General features: G+C 37.3%; 1 protein-coding gene across 8 annotated transcripts in view; it reads left to right on the top strand.

Annotated features, from left to right (window-relative positions):
* Positions 1–224: 224 nt before the first annotated feature.
* Positions 225–18,236, top strand: part of LOC120534195 (lymphoid-restricted membrane protein) — a 101,565-nt gene continuing 83,553 nt past the window's right edge. For 5 of the 8 annotated variants that reach the window (XM_039761569.1, XM_039761570.1, XM_039761571.1 and 2 more), the window contains exons 1-5: positions 230–348; positions 5,397–6,051; positions 7,220–7,330; positions 13,561–13,741; positions 16,612–16,679. In XM_039761569.1, coding sequence (XP_039617503.1) covers positions 5,451–6,051; positions 7,220–7,330; positions 13,561–13,741; positions 16,612–16,679 — 961 coding nt within the window. In that variant the 5' untranslated portion in view covers positions 230–348; positions 5,397–5,450. Of the gene's footprint in view, positions 349–5,396; positions 6,052–7,219; positions 7,331–13,560; positions 13,742–16,611; positions 16,680–18,236 lie in introns of all 8 variants that reach the window. The other 3 variants (XM_039761572.1, XM_039761573.1, XM_039761575.1) reach the window with 2 other exon arrangements.

The raw sequence follows: 18,236 nt of genomic DNA, 5'->3' as shown, positions 1-18,236 counted from the left end.
GAGAGGATTTAACAGCACCTCAGCTTACTCTCAAAGCCTGATGCTCAATAACATCCAATTTTTTTAAAACTGGAATGCGATGCTGACCCACAAGCTATACAGCCATAATCAAACACTGATCTAATTAAATCTATATAAAGTGTCTACGCTTTAAAGACCCTCTGCGTAAATGTAGCTACTTCTTGCATCACAGGACCGTATGTTCCCGGTGCCGACCTGTTAATTAGACATCCGGTGTTGCAGGTGCTAAACTCTCCTACGTCATCTTTGCTTCGTGCAGTGGCGCGCTGCCTTTTGTAAAATTTGCAAGGTAACAGCTGAAGTGTTGAGAGAGAAGTTTTTGGAAAGGTAAGTTTGTATTTGCATCTTTAAGTTGTGACTTGGTTTGTGCGTGAATGGAAATTATCGGCACGCAGGCGTATATTTTAAGAGAAATAGTCGCTTTCCCCAACTGCGTTCGATTAAAGTAACTGTTTTTTGAGCAATTTGGATCCTGAGGCTGGGATAAATTCGTGTATACTTTTATACCCTATACGGTTCTTGTGTACAGTAACGTCTGCAGCTTTTATTACCGACAATTTATGCCGACACGCTTTAGCCAGTTTCAGGTCTATCCTTTAACTTTGTAACACGTAAGTGCATTATACGTAATATGGGGTATTTAAGTCGTTACATCATAATGACAAAAGAAAGGGTGTTTTGAAAGATTTAAATATGAAAACTGCGTATATATTTAATGTTTTTTACTGTGTATTTCATCATTAGCGAAAATGTGAGAACTTTTTTTTTTCTTTCTTTCTTAATGTCTGTATATATTTTCGCAATGCCTCTTGCATGCCCGTCTCTTTGTTAAACTTTGTGTTGATTTTGCGAAATTGGTCTTTGATAGACCAAATTTACATAGATCACCAATGCATGCGCGCACAGGTGGTCTATTGTAAAGGTTAACTTATTCGGACACAAGACAGACTTTAGAATTATTTGGCTCCATGGTAATGAACAGGGTTAACATGATTGGTGATGAATATTAGAAAATAAATGTAACGTTGAAGACATCATCTGAAATAAGCTCATCTCAGCGGGACATGATGGTGTTAGTAGGCAAATTCAAGCTCAGGCCTAGAGGCTGCTGTGGCTCCTGAAATATGTTCCAGTAAACCCAAAATCTGTTATGTGTTTAATTACAGTAAACTCTTAAAAATATTAGTTTTTTTAATGGCATGTTACTGGAAAGTGTGGTTCCTTGTAGAACCACTGCTTGACAAACGGCTATTTCATCCTGGTATGGATCCTGTATAACAACATTTTTTTGGGGGGCTTTGAAAAGGTTTGTAACAAATCTTTAATAATTATCTAAGTACTAATAGATTAAGAAAACTTGAACTTGACTGTGTTATTGTATGCAGCAAGAGTCTTTTTTAAAGCTTGGAGCCCATTGGAAGTTAACAAATTTTATAAACCATTTTTGAAACCAGATACGCCTCTTAAACACAGGTTCTTTTTGAAACATTCATATGGATGAATCTTTTGGGAGCCAAAAGTGGTTCCCTAGTAGTACTGGAGTGAAGAACCACTTTAACACCTTTAATATTTAACAGTAAACATAATTTTAATTCTCATCCCATTCCAATCATCAGTGGCCTGCTGGTCCGATAAGCCTAGCCCATCTATCACACTGCTATGGGTATGAGGGTTTTTTTAAAAAAAGGCAGATTCCTGCAATTTTCATTTTATGTGGACTATATTCAAATAATTACTTGGTCGCCATTTAAAATAAGTATTATAAAAACACACGTCTTGTTGTATAAAATAAATTGTAAATTAAACATTAGATATTAAATCATATCCATTTGCATGTGTTCTCAAACGTTTTGCTTAAATAATTTACATTACAAAGATAATTATAAAACAATCTGAGAACTTTTTTGCAGCTATAACCTGTGATTACACTTTCTTATTCCATACTTTCTTAAAAATAGTGGTTCTTTAGTGGGTGGTGTGGTTCCACATAAAATCATTCCTTGATGAGGAACCGTTTAATTCTGGGAAGAGTTATTTGCATATGAAATTGCTCCTTTCGACTTTGAAAAGGTGGACAGATCAGACATCTTTAATGTTCAGTAGGCAACCTCACAGGATCCTGACAGATCAAGAAAGCCTGAACTTGAGGTATGATATTGTATCTAGCAACAGTCCTTTTAGATTCATGAACCCAGTGGTATTACAAATCAATTAGCCATTGTACCTTTCAAAGAATAATTAAGCTATTTGTATGAGACAGGTGTCTGATCACACTTACAGGTAATCTGACCTAGACACAGTTAAAATATCCGACAACGCCACCCAGTATTATTAAGAGACGGGGGACTCTTGAAATTTACCGATTAATAGCACACAGGTTTGTTTAAATTGGGCGGTAAGTAAACACACAATGAAAGACACAGCAGTAATTTCAGGAAAAGCAACACTAACTTCTATTACACAAAACAGTATAAAATACATTACAAAGATAAATAAACATAACAAAATCTAAAAACAAGGAATCCCCTTTTTAAAAAAAAAAAAAAAAAAAGGAAAGCACACAGTCCACAGTCTAAAAGTTCATTTAAAAACAAGGATTGGAGGATACAACCTTTAGTGGTGCAGAGTCCAGTTTGCGCACTGTGTTACCCCAACAACTAATTGTCCAACTTTTCACGGATGCACTCTGTTCACCGGACACTCGTTTCCCAACAGAAGCTTTGTCAAATCGTTGAATTCCCATCAGTGTCTCTTCGTTGTTCCTTTTTTTCCACTCTGGGCTCCTTGTGTTGCTGTGATCTAGGCATGCCTCATTTCTCATCTGCCAGCTTTGCTCGGTCCTTTCATGTGGCTTCCCTCTCACGCTGGACCCACAACCGGTGTCTCCTTGTGGAGCTGCCTCTTCCTCCCTGGAAGTAAGTGTTGCCATCCTTATGCCTCATGTTGTGCCAGCCACGTACCCTTGTCTGCCTGCGAGCCCCTGTGCTCTGTCCAAGTGTATTGGCAGCTTCTCAGTGGACTGTCCCTCTTTGCCTTCTCCTGCCTAATCTCCTTCAGTCCCTGCCGTTGTCAGTCCTGGACAATCGGTTTAAACAAAAGCACATCTAAATTTTCTGGTGTGAACAATTAATGAAAACACAAGTTAACAAAATGTATTGTTATCAACCATGAATGAGTACAGATATGCTGATTAGAAACCAATATTGTCAGACATGTAATTTCCAAGTTGGGTAAATACAAACATCCTCCAAGGAAGAAGCAGTTCTGTTATCACAATTTTGTATTGTTTGTATAGTAAACCAGCCAAAACTTCAAAGCAAAGACTCCTTTGCAAGACAGCAAATACCTACATCCTGCAAACAGCCATGACAACAATCCGTAATGGGATTACCCAGGAAATCAAAAAAATGCCCTCCCTCTGACATGTACCCTTAGCACCTTAGCTATGTATTTGTGCGTCGCTGAACCTCTTTTCACAGGTGCTCCCTCTGTCGAGTGCACTTTCTTAAAGCCTGCCTCTCAGACTCTTCATTCATTTTGAGACACCTTTCTTGGCTCCTGTCTTGTTTTATACTTGATGTATTTAAAGGTGGCTCTCTTAGCATGCCTCTTGCTTCTTTACACCTCTTTGTGCGTCTCACACTTCCTCTTCTCGTGCGTCACCAAAGCCAAACCGACCAATTGGAAAAAAAAAAGCCTGATTGACCAAACTAATTGCTTTAAGGAACTGGACACACAGACCTTGGTGTTTTTATTATATAGTAGGCTAGCAAAATGCCCGTGCTTCTCAGCGGAGAAGTAGTGTGTTAAAGAAGTAATGAAAAAGAAAAGGAAACATTGTGAAAATAACGTAACATGACTGTCAATATACAGTAATTGTTTTGTGAGTGTTATGAGTGTTGCTGTCATCAAGGATTTGATTATTATTATTTCTTTAAATCAGGTTCGTATTTGTAGGATGTGTTGTGTTCAACTTACATTCTGTGTTTGTCAATCGTTGTAAAGATGACAGGTTTCATTCATCGATTTGTTTCTTACTGCATCAATAAACAGCTCGTCTTCCTCTTTATCTGAGACGTGACACACTGCATGCATGGGTTTTTTTTACACTGTCTTCCTTTAGCAGGACATTGACTTTTTCCACCGTGTGCTTTGTTTCTGCAGTAGCTGCACTTATGAGGAAGCCAAGGTACTGAAAACTTATGACCGTTTTGAGGCGTTTGTCATGCCTAAGAGGAATACGATATTCGCGAGATACAAGTTTAATGAGAAGACGCAGGGTATAAACGAGACTTTTGATCACTTTGTAACGGAGTTAAAATTGCTGGTGAAGGACTGTGCTTATGTAAACGACGATGAGATGGTCAGGGATAGAATAATGTTTGGTACAAACTCGGGGAAAGTGCAAGAGAAACTTAAGTGCCGGGTCTGAGCTAACATTAAATAAAGCCGTGGACATCGCAAGATCGCACAAGATAGCACAAGCACAGCTGAGAACCTTCGATGCCAGTACTCCGAGCGGCTCACGTGAACTGACTGTAAACGCAGTACGCAGACAACAAGCAAGAGCTCCAAAGAGCGCTGAACAAAAAACGCATTACACAATTGAGAAGGCAGCAAAAGAATATGAAGCGAGTGACGCATACAAGCATATTCATAAGTGCAGCTACTGCAGAAACAAAGCACACAGTGGAAAAAGTCAATGTCCAGCTAAAGGAAGACAGTGTAAGAAAATGTGGCAAATTGAACCACTTCACTAAAGTTTGCAGGACTGGGAAAGGTAAACCCATGCATGCAGTGTGTGATGTCTCAGATAAAGAGGAAGATGAGCTGTTTATTAATGCAGTAAGAAAGGAACAACCCTCTGAAGCTGAACAAGCCTTTGTACACATATCAATAGGAAAGCAATGTGTAAAGCTTAAGTTTAAAGAAAATTCATAGACACGCTGCCGCTAAATATTCGCAGGCAAATCCACAAAGTGATACCAGGAATGCCTGTTAAACATCTTAGATTCACGAGTACCGATTTGGGTAGTGAACACTTCGATGAATGAAACCTGTTATCTTTACAACGGTTGACAAACACGGAATGTAACTTGAACACAACACATCCTCCAAATACGAACCTGATTGAAAGAAATAATGATAATCAAATCCTTGATAACACACTACTCTGCTGCAAAGCGCGGGTATTTTGCTAGTCTTTACATAAAAAGCAAGTAAGACTACGTTCTGTTGTTTGACATAGTTCAAAATATTTAATATTTCTTATTATATAGGTATGTCCATATAAATGTAAATTAATGATTTGTAATTCATAGTTGTAATCCTGACAATTTTATTTTCTGATCAGTGGTTTATTACTCTTTTTGCAGAAGAGTACAGGAAAAGTGCACAAAGTTCAAATATTTAATGTTGCACATGTTGAGATGATGAATATGGCAGTGGAAAATGGATCAAGTCAGAAGCGACACAACCCAGTAGACAGCATATGCAGAAAAATCCAGACAATTCAAAGACTGGATCAGGAGGCTAATCCAACATTGCAGATCCCAAAATTCCTATCTCGTAACTTTGATAGCCCACAGACTAATCTAAAGAAAAACTTGGAAGTGATACTCAAGAACAGGACTATAAAAGATGAAAAGGACTTGCTATTCTTTTCAAGCCCTGATTGTGACAAATTAAACTACAGGGAAACGCCAGACAAATCATCTTGCCTTCAGTGGAGTATAGATAGCCGGTCTCCTGCTAATGCCACCTATACCATCTCTAGTATGAAAGCTGACCAGTCAACACTTCCTTGGCCCTGGACACGCAGTTGTTCTACTCCTGCCAACCTGCCCAGGGAGAGTTGCTTCACTTTCCAACAGTCTTCCATCGGCAACAATGCAGAGTGCAAAAGTATATTTTTCGATAAAGTGGATAATTTGGGAAGTCCAATGCTTTGTAACGTGAGCTCTCGTGTACATTCACAAAAATCCCGCCAGTCTTTTGTTGTTAAAAGGCTTTCCCTAGGAGAAGATACAGGTAAGAAAGTTTCATTGTTTCAGATGTGCACATTTAAAAAAAGCTGTTGCTCTGCCTCATGGTCATTAAAAGAAGAGACTCATGGCTGCTAAATAAATGTATGAAGGATAGTTTTTCAGTGAGTTAAGATTTACGTCTTAATTATAAATGTTTTTTGTTAAGAATTTGCATCAGCTACAGAAAAATCTCAAACTGTTTATCCATTTTCTTTAACTATGGCCTACCCCAGCAATAACATTCAGGGCATAAACTAGACGTACACAAGATGCTTGTCCATTGGAAACTCACTGATAGGTTCAGTATGACTAGATGTAGTCATATAGTCTTTAATTCACTTTGCAAACATCTTTGAAATGTTGGAGGAATCCCTTATGAAAATGTGGCAAATGTTCATTATCCACAAATTAGGTAATACTTCGTTGCTTTTCAGAATAGTAATTAAAAAAATCCTGAGATCAACTGCATGTGGGAAGCATACTGTATATTGTATTTATTGAAATGTTTCATACAATGTTGGAATGAAGCCTTAAATTTTTACCTCTCATGACTAGTAGAAAAGCATGATCATTGTATGCAAAGTTTGGAATGATGTGTATCATCATATCTTCTAGTAGATAGTAATTTGTTCCAAGAATATCCTTTTGAGTTATTTATCAGAGTATGCTTTTTGTATTGATAACTTGTCCAACCAAGTCTAATATTGCACAGTTGTACATTTTTTCTCAATCAAAATTCAAAAGAACACTGCACATACACAGTAGTGCACTTATTAATGGAAATAATGTTCTAATTACACAATCGTGTAATCTGAGAAGTCGAATGGTTACCCTAGGGCTGGACTATGTTTAACAGGACTGATAGTTTATCATTTGTCATTTCCTGTTAGTGGTACATAAGACATGTTTACACAGTTTGTTTTTCATTTATTAATGTCTCTTTTCTTAAATTCTGTTAAATGTATTTGATGGCTTCAAATTATTGCAAAATGATTTGTTATAAGTGGCTTCTAAACCATTTATAACCATAATGCTTCAGGTGTCTTAAGATGATTTTTATTTTTTTTATTTATTTTTTCTGATTTTTATTGTGTAGCCGCTCAAAGTTAAATGACTTCTTGTTACTAGTTAAAGTGCTTATATTGCCAAAATGAATTTGGGTTTCTATCCAGCTTCTAGAACAAGAACTGAGAGCAGAATTGATGGCTCTACTGAAGTAAGCTTAATTTCAGAAGAGGATCTTCTTGATACCATTTTTCATGCTTGTGACACTCGGCGCAGAGGTGGGTAACATTTACTGTTTTCCACACACAAGGTGTTTAGTAGCAAAAGGATGTTTTTTTTTTTTTTTTGCTCCTGACTGCCTGCATCTTATTTGGTTTACAGTGATGATAATTTGAAAGTTAAATTGGGGATATACAGAGCAGTTAATCAATTTTAAATGGTTCTCTTTGTAAAAAAGTGAATGTTGTGGCATTGTCCTGTGAAGAGTATTGATCTTGTTAACATTATTCACTGTCACAAAAATTTTGTCTTGATTTTTATTAAAAACATATTTAGAAAATGGATATACAAGGATTTCATAACACACTGTCATGCATGCAGATAGCTGATACAGCCTTTTCCATAAAGGACGTGCAGGTTAATTAACATTGCTTAGGATCACAATGAGTTAGATAGAAGGACTGAACTGACAGCATTGTGGTTTCAAATCCATTGCCATAGTTCATTATCCAGCACTCTAATAGTTTTATGAGAATAAAGCCACTTGACTTCTCCGGGTTGATCCTTTTACTTTTAACCAGTTAAAGCTGTCACAGGTCTGGTGGAAGTCTGGACTTTGAAATCATTAGCACACAATATTTTAAAGATTTTAATTAACTCCTCATTAGCTGGTGTGTGTATGTGTTAAAATTTATTTATGGCAGTACTATGCAAAATTAATGTACATGTAAAATGATTATGAAAAGTGAAAATCTCAACGAAAAATGTAAAATATCAATTTGCTGTACACAGCAGTATAAGGCTAGAGCAGTTATCCTTGGTACACTGTTGTGCAGTTTTATGGGGAAATTTAACTGGTTGGTTGTTCTAAGCATGTTATGTGCACATGTTCTTCTGCATACTTTGGCAGTCTTGCTTGTTTTTTGTCTCCATGTAATTTCAGACAGCCTAAATTAAGATCAGAACTCTGTGCACACTGTAACATCTGTTACAGAACTCCCCGTTCTTCTTTTTGACCAAGAACATTCTTTATGATCTTGTTTATAGTTGTAATTCTTCTGAATTAAGATATGAGTGATCGGATACTTCCTTGATGGATAAGAATCACTTGCACTTCTCAAAATTGAGCATTCCATTAATTATGACCAGATCACCAACTGCATTTACGGAAATGCTACCCCAGACCTGCAGAAAATGTCTGCATTGCACAACTCGAGACTGCAGATAATTATCCATTTACTGCTCTTCTATAGACAAATGTTATCATGTTTGAGGAAAAAATGTGAAATTTTGACTTGTTTTTCCAGAGCACTTTTTGCTGTTATTCAGCACTCTAGTTCTTGTGTTTTTGCAAATAGGCAAGTCTCTTTGCTTTGCACCTACTTCAGAGGAATGTTTTTTGTAACTCTTATTCAAACCACTTTTGACAAAAATTCTCTGGACTGTATAGGGGAATACTTGGGTTGCAGTGGGTTCTGTGAGTTCAGAGCTGAATTTCTTCTGAAGGGATATTAGGTTGATATTTCCCTCATCTGTTGCACTCTGTTTTTGGTCTTAAGCCCTAACCTTTTCCTTGCCTCTTCAGAACATCTTAATTTGTGACTGTCATGAAATGTCTGCCTGGGAGACACCTTGCCGATTCAAAATTATGACCTTGTGCCTTGTTGATGTGCTTACTCATTCCCATGTTGCAAAAACTGAAGTTCTGAAGTTTAATCTCGCATCTGCCACACTATTACTTTTTTCGCTTAGCTGTCCTTTACCAGTTTTATTTTTTCTAAACCATATCTGTTTCAGTTAATCAGTTTCGTTCAATCAACTTATGTTGTTAATCAGTGGCATCTGTTTGTTACCGTTTATCGTGCACTGGGTTATGTATCTACAAACTCATCATTTTTATAACTGAAAAGTGCTCTTTTTTAAAGAAAAAAATAGTCATTTACATTTTGTAAAATGAATGCTTGGAAATTGCAAGTTTAATCATTTCTACTGACAGTAGTGTAGAAGAAAAAAATAATTAACATCTAAGAGAAATGTACTGTATATAAAAATCCATGGTGCCTCATGCTTTTGCACAGTGTTGTACTTTATATTGGTGAATCCTCAAGATAAATTCTTGGAATTGTAATTTTGTCAAGGCCAAGGACAAAATTATTTCTTTAGAAATCCTAGAGCAGAGTGTAGCAGGATATTTATCATATTTTCAGTAATACAACTGGGTTGCAAAGATAAATGAGAAAATTATTGTAGTCAGACTGAAGTGAACGTGTACCTCTTGGGTTAGCTGTGTTGAGGAACTCTATTTTGTCACTTTTTATGTGAGTTTGAGATTTGTTAGTGGCAGTGTCTTGGTACCCTTTGTACAACTTTGCCATAAGTACTTTGTACTGTATATGTAATTATTTACCAAGCAATTTTATTACATGCAAATTAAAGACCTTGTTAGAAGAAACCTGGTTAGCTTTCCAAACCTTTCTTACTATATACTGTAGACAGAGTACCTGCAGTACATTTTGCCTTTATCACAGCTCTATAAATCTTCAAAGGTATACCAGTATTCACATCAGCACTCACCTCTACATGATCTAAGACAGCATTAAGATTAGAACATTTCATTTATATTTTTAGATGATAAACTGCAGTTAACTTTAGATGAAATAACCTCATCCTTAATATTTTGTTGAACACTATGCATCTAGAATAAATATTAGATTGCACACATCTCTCTTGTTGACAGCCAGAACAATCTCTTTCCCTCCTTGTCAGGCACATCTTCAGACATCTGCTTTTTTGTGTAATATGGTTTTGGGATAATTTACTGTACACTAGTATCTTGGCATCTTATCTTGCTCCGTTAGAAGAATTTTAACCAACATACCATGAGAAGAGTTTTTATCCTTCGGTTTTCTCCTTGGGTAGGAGACGAAATGACCATATCCACGGTCTGTGGATGAGGTTAATTTTTTCCTTCACTGTCCATACTAATTTTCTAAAACTAAGTTGAAAAGTTCATACCAGATGTCTGCAAGTTAAGTGTAAGTTTCTGTGGGCTTCTTATAAAGGTGTATCTTTACCGACTAGTCAGCCTGGCAGGTTGCCTGAGCTGATGTTGACGTCATGCTTATCTTACCAAAGCAGCCCACTTTAACCATTGTATTATTGTAGTATTTCCCTCTACCTGTTTTCTCAAGGGTAAGTGTTCTCGTCCAGTTCGTTATCGGGTTGTCTAGTGTTGCACTTTAAGATGAACACATACATACATAGCTATACGCATACACACAGACCCTAACAACAGTGCCCTATGAATGACACACAAACACTGATTAACCTCCAGCACTTTAAACCACACAAGTGCTTTAGGAATAACACAGTCTGTCACTCAGCACTTCAATAGACTTGCTTATTATCGACACGAACAACATACAATGTTTTAATGATATCTTAGACCTAAATTTTATTTTCGTCTACAAGAATACATTTAAACATACAAAGACTCTGGACTCTTGACTATAGACCATTTATCAGCCAAGAATAACTTCTTTTCGTACTGTTCCCCAACTATTGAGTGGAGCACCTCACTTGCAGCCAAAATAAAACCCGCAGCACAGAAATAATGGCAAAAATCCGGCTACACCTAGGTGATCAAAGAAATCTAACTTATTACTTCAATCACTCTAGACATTAAGACAAAGAATAGAAAGTTAAAAGCAGCATGGTATTTATTTAGCAATCGATGTTCATGATGCCTTTCTGATGACCAGTGCCATCTTCGTCCGTTCCTCCTCTTCTCCTTCTGTACTTCTTCTCCTCCTTCTTTGCTTTTTCTTCTTCTTCTGACGTTGCTTTCAAACCAAGGCACATTTATTATGAAATGTCATGCCTTGGTTTTACAACACATGCACCTGGTTGGCTGGCTGTCAATATGATTGATTGAATTAATTCACTGTCTGTTTTCCCAAACAACAAAACCTTTAATGTTCTCCGAGGTGTCCGTCGATCTTCCCTTTCCTAGGCTGTAAACCAAATAATTGTCCCAGATGTCCATCCATAAAGCAATCAATAGCCTGACGTGTTCACTCGGTCTTCCTTTCCCAGGTTATAAAGTACCGTAATTGAGCCACCGGCATGTCTTCCTTTCAATGCTGAAACAGCTATTTTAAAAGTGAGTTGTAAGGGAAGAATTGCCTGCTTTGATTTTAGTTCATCTCTTGTCTTGTCTCGAACAAAATATAATGGAAACCAAAATGTACAGATTTTATACACCATAACAACCATAAACGCACATACCTAATTTCAGTCCTTTATATTGGGCTAGTCAGTTAATTTAACCACAAAATTTGGTGCAACATACTTATAATATTCTGTGGTGGGCTTGCGTCCTGCCCGGGGTTTGTTTCCTGCCTTGCACCCTGTGTTGGCTGGGATTGGCTCCAGCAGACCCCCATGACCCTGTAGTTAGGATATAGTGGGTTGGATGATGGATGGATACTTATAATATTCTTATTTACACATTGACCCATAACACCCGTTTACTGTGTCCATGCCTTAGTGTACAGAAAAGGCAATATCGCCACTTAATGTTCAGGGAGTTTTTCAAATGAGAAGCCAGCTTGAGATTTTTTGTGACTCGGGAGTGAATGCCGAGAGAGTCACCAGCTCACATGTGGTAGGAAACAATAGAGCATATTTACCAGGTTTTACTGTAAGTTTTCATGTAAGCCACTTGAAAGATTTGTTTAATGTCAAATAGGTCTTTAGCAATTTATTCAAAGATTGGTGTTTCTGTTATATTGGAGAACTCTGGTGGTTTTGTTTCATGAAAAATAAAACAAATGTAAGTTTTTAACCATGAAATTTTAAAAATGATCGTGTCATTCCAAATAGTATGAATTTCCTGTAAATTCAAAACTGATGGGAGTGTTAAGAGATGGACTACAAAGTAGCATACATTGCCTTTCACTAAGTATTTAAAACCTCCATTGCTAATGAAACCCTGTGTGTTTGACAAGTCTTTCATATCGTAAGGATATTTAATCTCTGATGCAATCGTATAGGGTGGTCCAGATCTAATTATGCAACTTTTAATGCAATGCAGGAAAACAATAAAAGACAAAAGAATTGCTGTTCAACTGACCTCCATCTCCCCGCCATTTTGGAATGCAGGGCAGGTGCTGCCATCTATCCGCAACAAAAATAACTTTTTGTAAATTCTCTATGTTAATAAACTTAAGTTATAGCCTAATGAAAATTACATAATTAGATCTGGATCACCATGTAGTACTATATGCCTTGCTATTTGGTAATGTATGCATCATAATCATTAACAGGTTTATGAACTTGATAGTTTCTTTAAAAAAAAAAAATCTGAAAATATTTCAAAGTGTCATTAAAATTTTGATTCTTTTTTCACTTTCATGTTTGACTTGGGCGGCATGGTGGCGCAGTGGTAGCGCTGCTGCCTCGCAGTTAGGAGACCCGGGTTCACTTCCCGGGTCCTCCCTGCGTAGAGTTTGCATGTTCTCCCCGTGTCTGTGTGGGTTTCCTCCAGCCGCTCTGGTTTCCTCCCACAGTCCACAGACATGCAGGTTAGGTGGATTGGCGATTCTAAATTGTCCCTTGTGTGTGCTTGGTGTGTGTGTATGTTTGTGTGTGTCCTGCGGTGGGTTGGCACCCTGCCCAGGATTGGTTCCTGCCTTGTGCCAGCTGGGATTGGCTCCAGCAGACCCCTGCGACCCTGTGTTCGGATTCAGCGGGTTGGAAAATGGATGGATGGATGGATGTTTGACTTTGAGTGAAAGGGAATGAGAGAGAGGGAGGGGTTGGGAGCATGTGCTGATTACATGTTGCCGCACTCGCCACATGATGAACCACCTAGATTGGGACCAGAGTACAGCTGTGCAACAGGAAACCCCTCAGCACCACACTGGAACAGTGTGAGGTTTTCCTACAATGGCTGGAGTGCCAATCCTGCCATCAACCTGTTTTGATTATTCCTTAGATATTTACAATACAGAATTTCCATGTTCTCTTGGTGTCTATAGGAGTTTCCTCCAAGTTCCCTGTTTTCTTCCCACAGTCCAAAGATTTGCAAATTAGATGGACGAGTAATGCTAAATTTGCCCCTGTTAGGTGGGTGTGTGTTCACTCTGCAGTAAGTTAGAACACTGTCTAGGTGGTATACTTGCCTTGTTCCAAATATTTGCTCTGATAGGTTCCAGCTGCCACACAATACTGCCCCGAATAAATGGGTTAAGAAGATAATAAATTTCTTTTTTTTTTTATCTTGTAGGAAAGGTCGTTGTGTCCAGAATTGTGGATTATCTTCGTCATACAACCAGCCGAGGATCTGAGGACAGTGGTCTGGAGGAGCTATGCAACATGCTGGACCCAGAGCATAGGGACATCTCTATTGACCTTGACACTTATCGTGCTATAATGAAGGAGTGGATTGAGGACTGCAGGAACAAAGGGTAATCATTTGGCAAATGTCTTTTAAAAAAAAAAAAAAAAAATAGCCTTATTAAATTATTGGCAATAATGTATCCTGCTTATACAGTAAGTACTGTATATACATAATTTACTGAATTTATATAAATTCTGTAAATTATACTTTGTCCCAGCTGCGGTTGATGTTGATTAAAGTTGGCCGAATTTACTGGCATAGGCAAAACATGACTTTTCAAAAAAAATGATGTAGCAGTCTGTCAGACCTGATCAGTACCCTACACTGTTGTGCCAGAAATAGTAACGTTTTTTCCAGTGAAACTGTAGTGGACATGACAGAGCAAAACAGTGAGCTAGGGAAGGCAACTTGATCCCACACCACAGACAAATGATCATGTGGCAAAAAAAACAACGTGCACTTTGATACAAGAAGATAACTCCACCTGAACCTGCAGCAACAGCATGCAACTCCCCACAGCACTGGACATTATATTTAATGGCATGCTATTGAAATATTGTTTATCTGTAAGATAAATTCTGAACTCTATATAACCAATAAACTGCCACCTTCTTCTGTGTTTGTTACTCTGTCTTGTCTGTTTTGTGTAAAAAAACAAAGCAAAAAGAATTTAGAACTGGTCTACAGTCTATGGTAATGTGAAATGTTTTATTGCTGCCAAATACGCTGAATGAACTTCTGCACTTAAAGCAAGCCATGGAGCATACAATCACAGTGACATTTTCTGCTTTACGGAGTGCTGGCTTAAACCTAATATACCTGCTGTTTTAATGGTTGGTGGATTTAGTCTCTCTCTCTCTCTCTCATTAATTCATGGAGACAGTAACAAAGTGGGATGTGGGGGAAAGACAGGAGATTAATTGGTCATCTGTGTGAATGAGGAATGGTGTGAAAAGGAGCATATTGCAAAACTACAGTTTGCATTTCAATCTTTGAAATTGTGGCTGTCAGAATCCATCCACATTCTTTGCCCAGGGATATAAATTACATTATCCTTTATGTAGTGTGGACTCTCCATAACTGAAGACCAAGTAAGAAGATAACTGAGGAAGCTACGCATTAGAAAAGCTGCGGGACCAGATAGTCAATACTTGAGTTGTTATGAATTGTTCTGATCAACTTTGGGGTGTCCTTTGTCACCTGTTCACTCTGTCCATAAGGCTTCAGAAAGTGCCACTGCTGCTGGGAAAATATCCTGCATTGCTTCTCTTCCAAAGAAGTCTGGCATCTCTTCACCTAATGACTACAGATTAGTGGCACTTACTCTCATCTTTTAGACTTTTGAGAGGCTGGTCCTGGACTGTGAGTCCTCTTTTGGTAGACCACCTGGACCCACTACAGTTTACCTGTCAAGACAAAGATTGGGGTGGAGGATGCAATTATCTACAGTATCTGTTCCACAAGGCATATTCTCTCCTGGACAAAGCTGGCAACACTGTATTTGTTTTTTGATTTTTTCATCGCCTTACAATTACAATTTTTGTATAGTCCAAAATCACCCAAGAAGTGCCGTAATGGGTTTTGACAGGCCCCGTCTTTTGACAAACCACCCCCGCTTTGACTCCCTAAGACGCCAAGGGAAAAACTCCTAAAAACCCTTGTATGGGATAGAAGAAACCTTGGGAAAGGCAGTTCAAAGAGAGGCACTTTTCCAGGTAGGTTGGGTGTGCAGTTAGTGTCAAACGGTGTTCAATACAATACACAGAATACAAGTAATCCTCAATATAATAGTGCAATAGAAATATTACAAATACAGAGCAGAAGGTAACAGTAGAGGATATCGCATAATACAATTTGGATTTGTTCAGAGTCCTGGAGACCTTGGCCATCAAGCTGCATCCCCCTATTGGCCATTCCACAACTGAGACAGCCAATCCCATTGAAAGGACCTCTCTACCTGACAATTCCTGCAATCCTCCATCATAGATGAGTTTTACCTTAAGTAAAGGTTTGCCTTTCAATACTGATTATCTAACCCATTCTTCTATTTCAGATCAGGCCTATCCTGGGATATCCTCTTGGTCAAGGCTGAAGTTCACCTAGCCTGTCCTAGGGTATATGTACATGTGAATACACACACATTCACACCTGATATGCAGAAGTCCTGGTTAACTAGCATGTATTTTGGATCTCGTGTTGGGGGTACTGGAGATAGTAGAGCATCCACAGAAAAACCTGAACAGACTTGTGAATATTGCTCCTGAATTGTTATGCACATTCACCTGTACTGTAATTTTTATAATATCCAAGGAAAGGCTGAGCAGTTGGTTTGCTTTGGTCACAAAGATTTGACTTGCTTTTCGAAGCAATCTGTATATATTTGTGCGTTCTTTTTCTTTCAACATTTGCCCTTTGTTAAATATGTTTCCACTACCTTTTCTTTATAGAAATTTTTTTTCCTTGCAGTAGGTATTTCTATTAGGAAATTTTCCTTAACATATATAAATTAGTATCTTGTTGATTTTCCTTATGCAGTTTCAAATTTGAGAGGTTGGGCAGTTTGTTTTTTGCCTCACTTTTGGTTGACTTTCTGTTCCAAGTAAATTTGTTCTATTAAATTGGTTACTTTGTCATGGACCTAATTGCACACTTTGTAGGGATGCATGCCATTTGTAGTGTTATGTAGGACAGTTGAGAGATTTGTTCAGATTTTTTTCTTTATTGCATCCTTCTCTTGTATTTCTAAATGTTTACTAATTTTTTTTTTTGGGCGGTAATGGTTAAAAAAAAAATTGTCAAACATTACATACAAGTTTCTTTACAGAGCTGTGTGTATAATGTTTTTTCCAGAGTGGTTTATTTGTGACATGAGGAGCTATACAGCTTGGATTTAAGCCTTGCAGAAATGTTTTGATTATTTATTTTTGTGTCTTGCAGAAACACAAGTCTAGCAGCAAGCACAACTGGAGAGTCCTCCCAAATATTGAGAGAAAATCTGCTACCAGGTAGGAGCCTTAAACTCTGTATAGAATTTGTGTTTGCAGTTTGGGCCTGAAAATGTTTGTTACAAAGAAAAAAACAAAAAACAAAACTGAACTGTTTTAAAACTTAAAATTAAATTGATATTAAATATAAATTTAAAATTTTACAATAAATATTACTGTAGACTATAGAGCTTGCCTATTACATTGTATTTAATGTGACTCTTTTTAACAAGCATTTAATAATTAAGACAAACTGTAATCAGTCTGGTTTATCCAGAGTTTTATGTTTTTGGATCTGTATCTATAGCCCAAATCCAGGCAACTAAATCTGACATTTTGTTTTGTAAAATTAGGTGTATAATGTTTCAAGATTAAGATACTGAATTTGGAAATAATGGACCAATTATTTAAAAAAGGACACTTATTTTGAATATGAAAAATTATGCTGTTATTTACACAATTATTCCATGTTATTCATATCTTTGGAGTGTACAGAAGCTTATTACCACCACTTAACACAAATTATTTTGAAAAATTGTGTCATTTCGAGAAGCAATATTGCCTTGTGTGGTCCGTTGGACTGTACGTGTGTCATCATCCTGTGAATGCTAGTGAGGAACAGATTAAGTGTGTGCATAGTATGCAATCAAATGACAACAACTAAACAAAAGAAATAAGTATACATTTAATCCTGCATGTGCTGATGGGAAAATTTTTAATCTGCACTTTTTAATGGTTATTGCTGACACTCTGGGAGTAGAACAAGAAGGAAACATGTTTGACTGCTCGGTGGTTTTTTGCATTGCAAAATCGCACTGCCAAGCATAAAAGAGCAGCCTGCGTGCAATCTACTAACAGAAACCTATTAATCTAGTTGTTTGCTATAGATATTTTGAAATGGAATGATCTGGTGGCACAGTGACTAGTGTTCACACCTTGAATGTTCAAGGACACTGTTTGGGAATAAAAAAAGGATGGATGTCATTTACTTCAGAGCAAATGACTAACTAAACATTTTTTGTTAATTGGGGAAAAATTCCCAACACATTTGCAGTATTCAAATATCTTGTCTGTTACTTCTGATAACCTTGTGCACACACGTGGAGAGAAGTTAAACATGCCCGTAGCTTGCAGTTAACTGGCAGAACTTCCCCATGTCCCTAAACTTTGAGAATTAAATTTACCATTCAGCACATGCGTGATTAAATGTATACAAACGTTGACTTTTGTTTAGTTCTTGTCACATGATTGCACATATGCACATCCTTAATCTCTCACTTGCTGTTACATTAAGTCCAGAGCATGCACATGCACAATGATACTGATCATAACAGGCGATATCTTTTCTGTAATATTGTAATACTTTTGTGCAATAGTGCAGTAATTATTGCAAATAAACCAATACTTTTTTTAATAGTGGGAAAATGCTTCTGTCTGAGTAAATATTTGCAACAGACATTTTTGTTCACAATGTTAACCATGCACCCAACTTTGCACACTAATTTTCTTCCATTCTTTTTGGAAAAAATACTTTAAGTTTGCAGTTTCTGTATTTTTAGTTTGAAGTTTCTGTTTTTT

This window comes from Polypterus senegalus, chromosome 8 (assembly GCF_016835505.1).
Source record: "Polypterus senegalus isolate Bchr_013 chromosome 8, ASM1683550v1, whole genome shotgun sequence".
Taxonomy (NCBI): domain Eukaryota; kingdom Metazoa; phylum Chordata; class Cladistia; order Polypteriformes; family Polypteridae; genus Polypterus; species Polypterus senegalus.
This window is presented reverse-complemented; position numbering and strand designations above follow the sequence as displayed.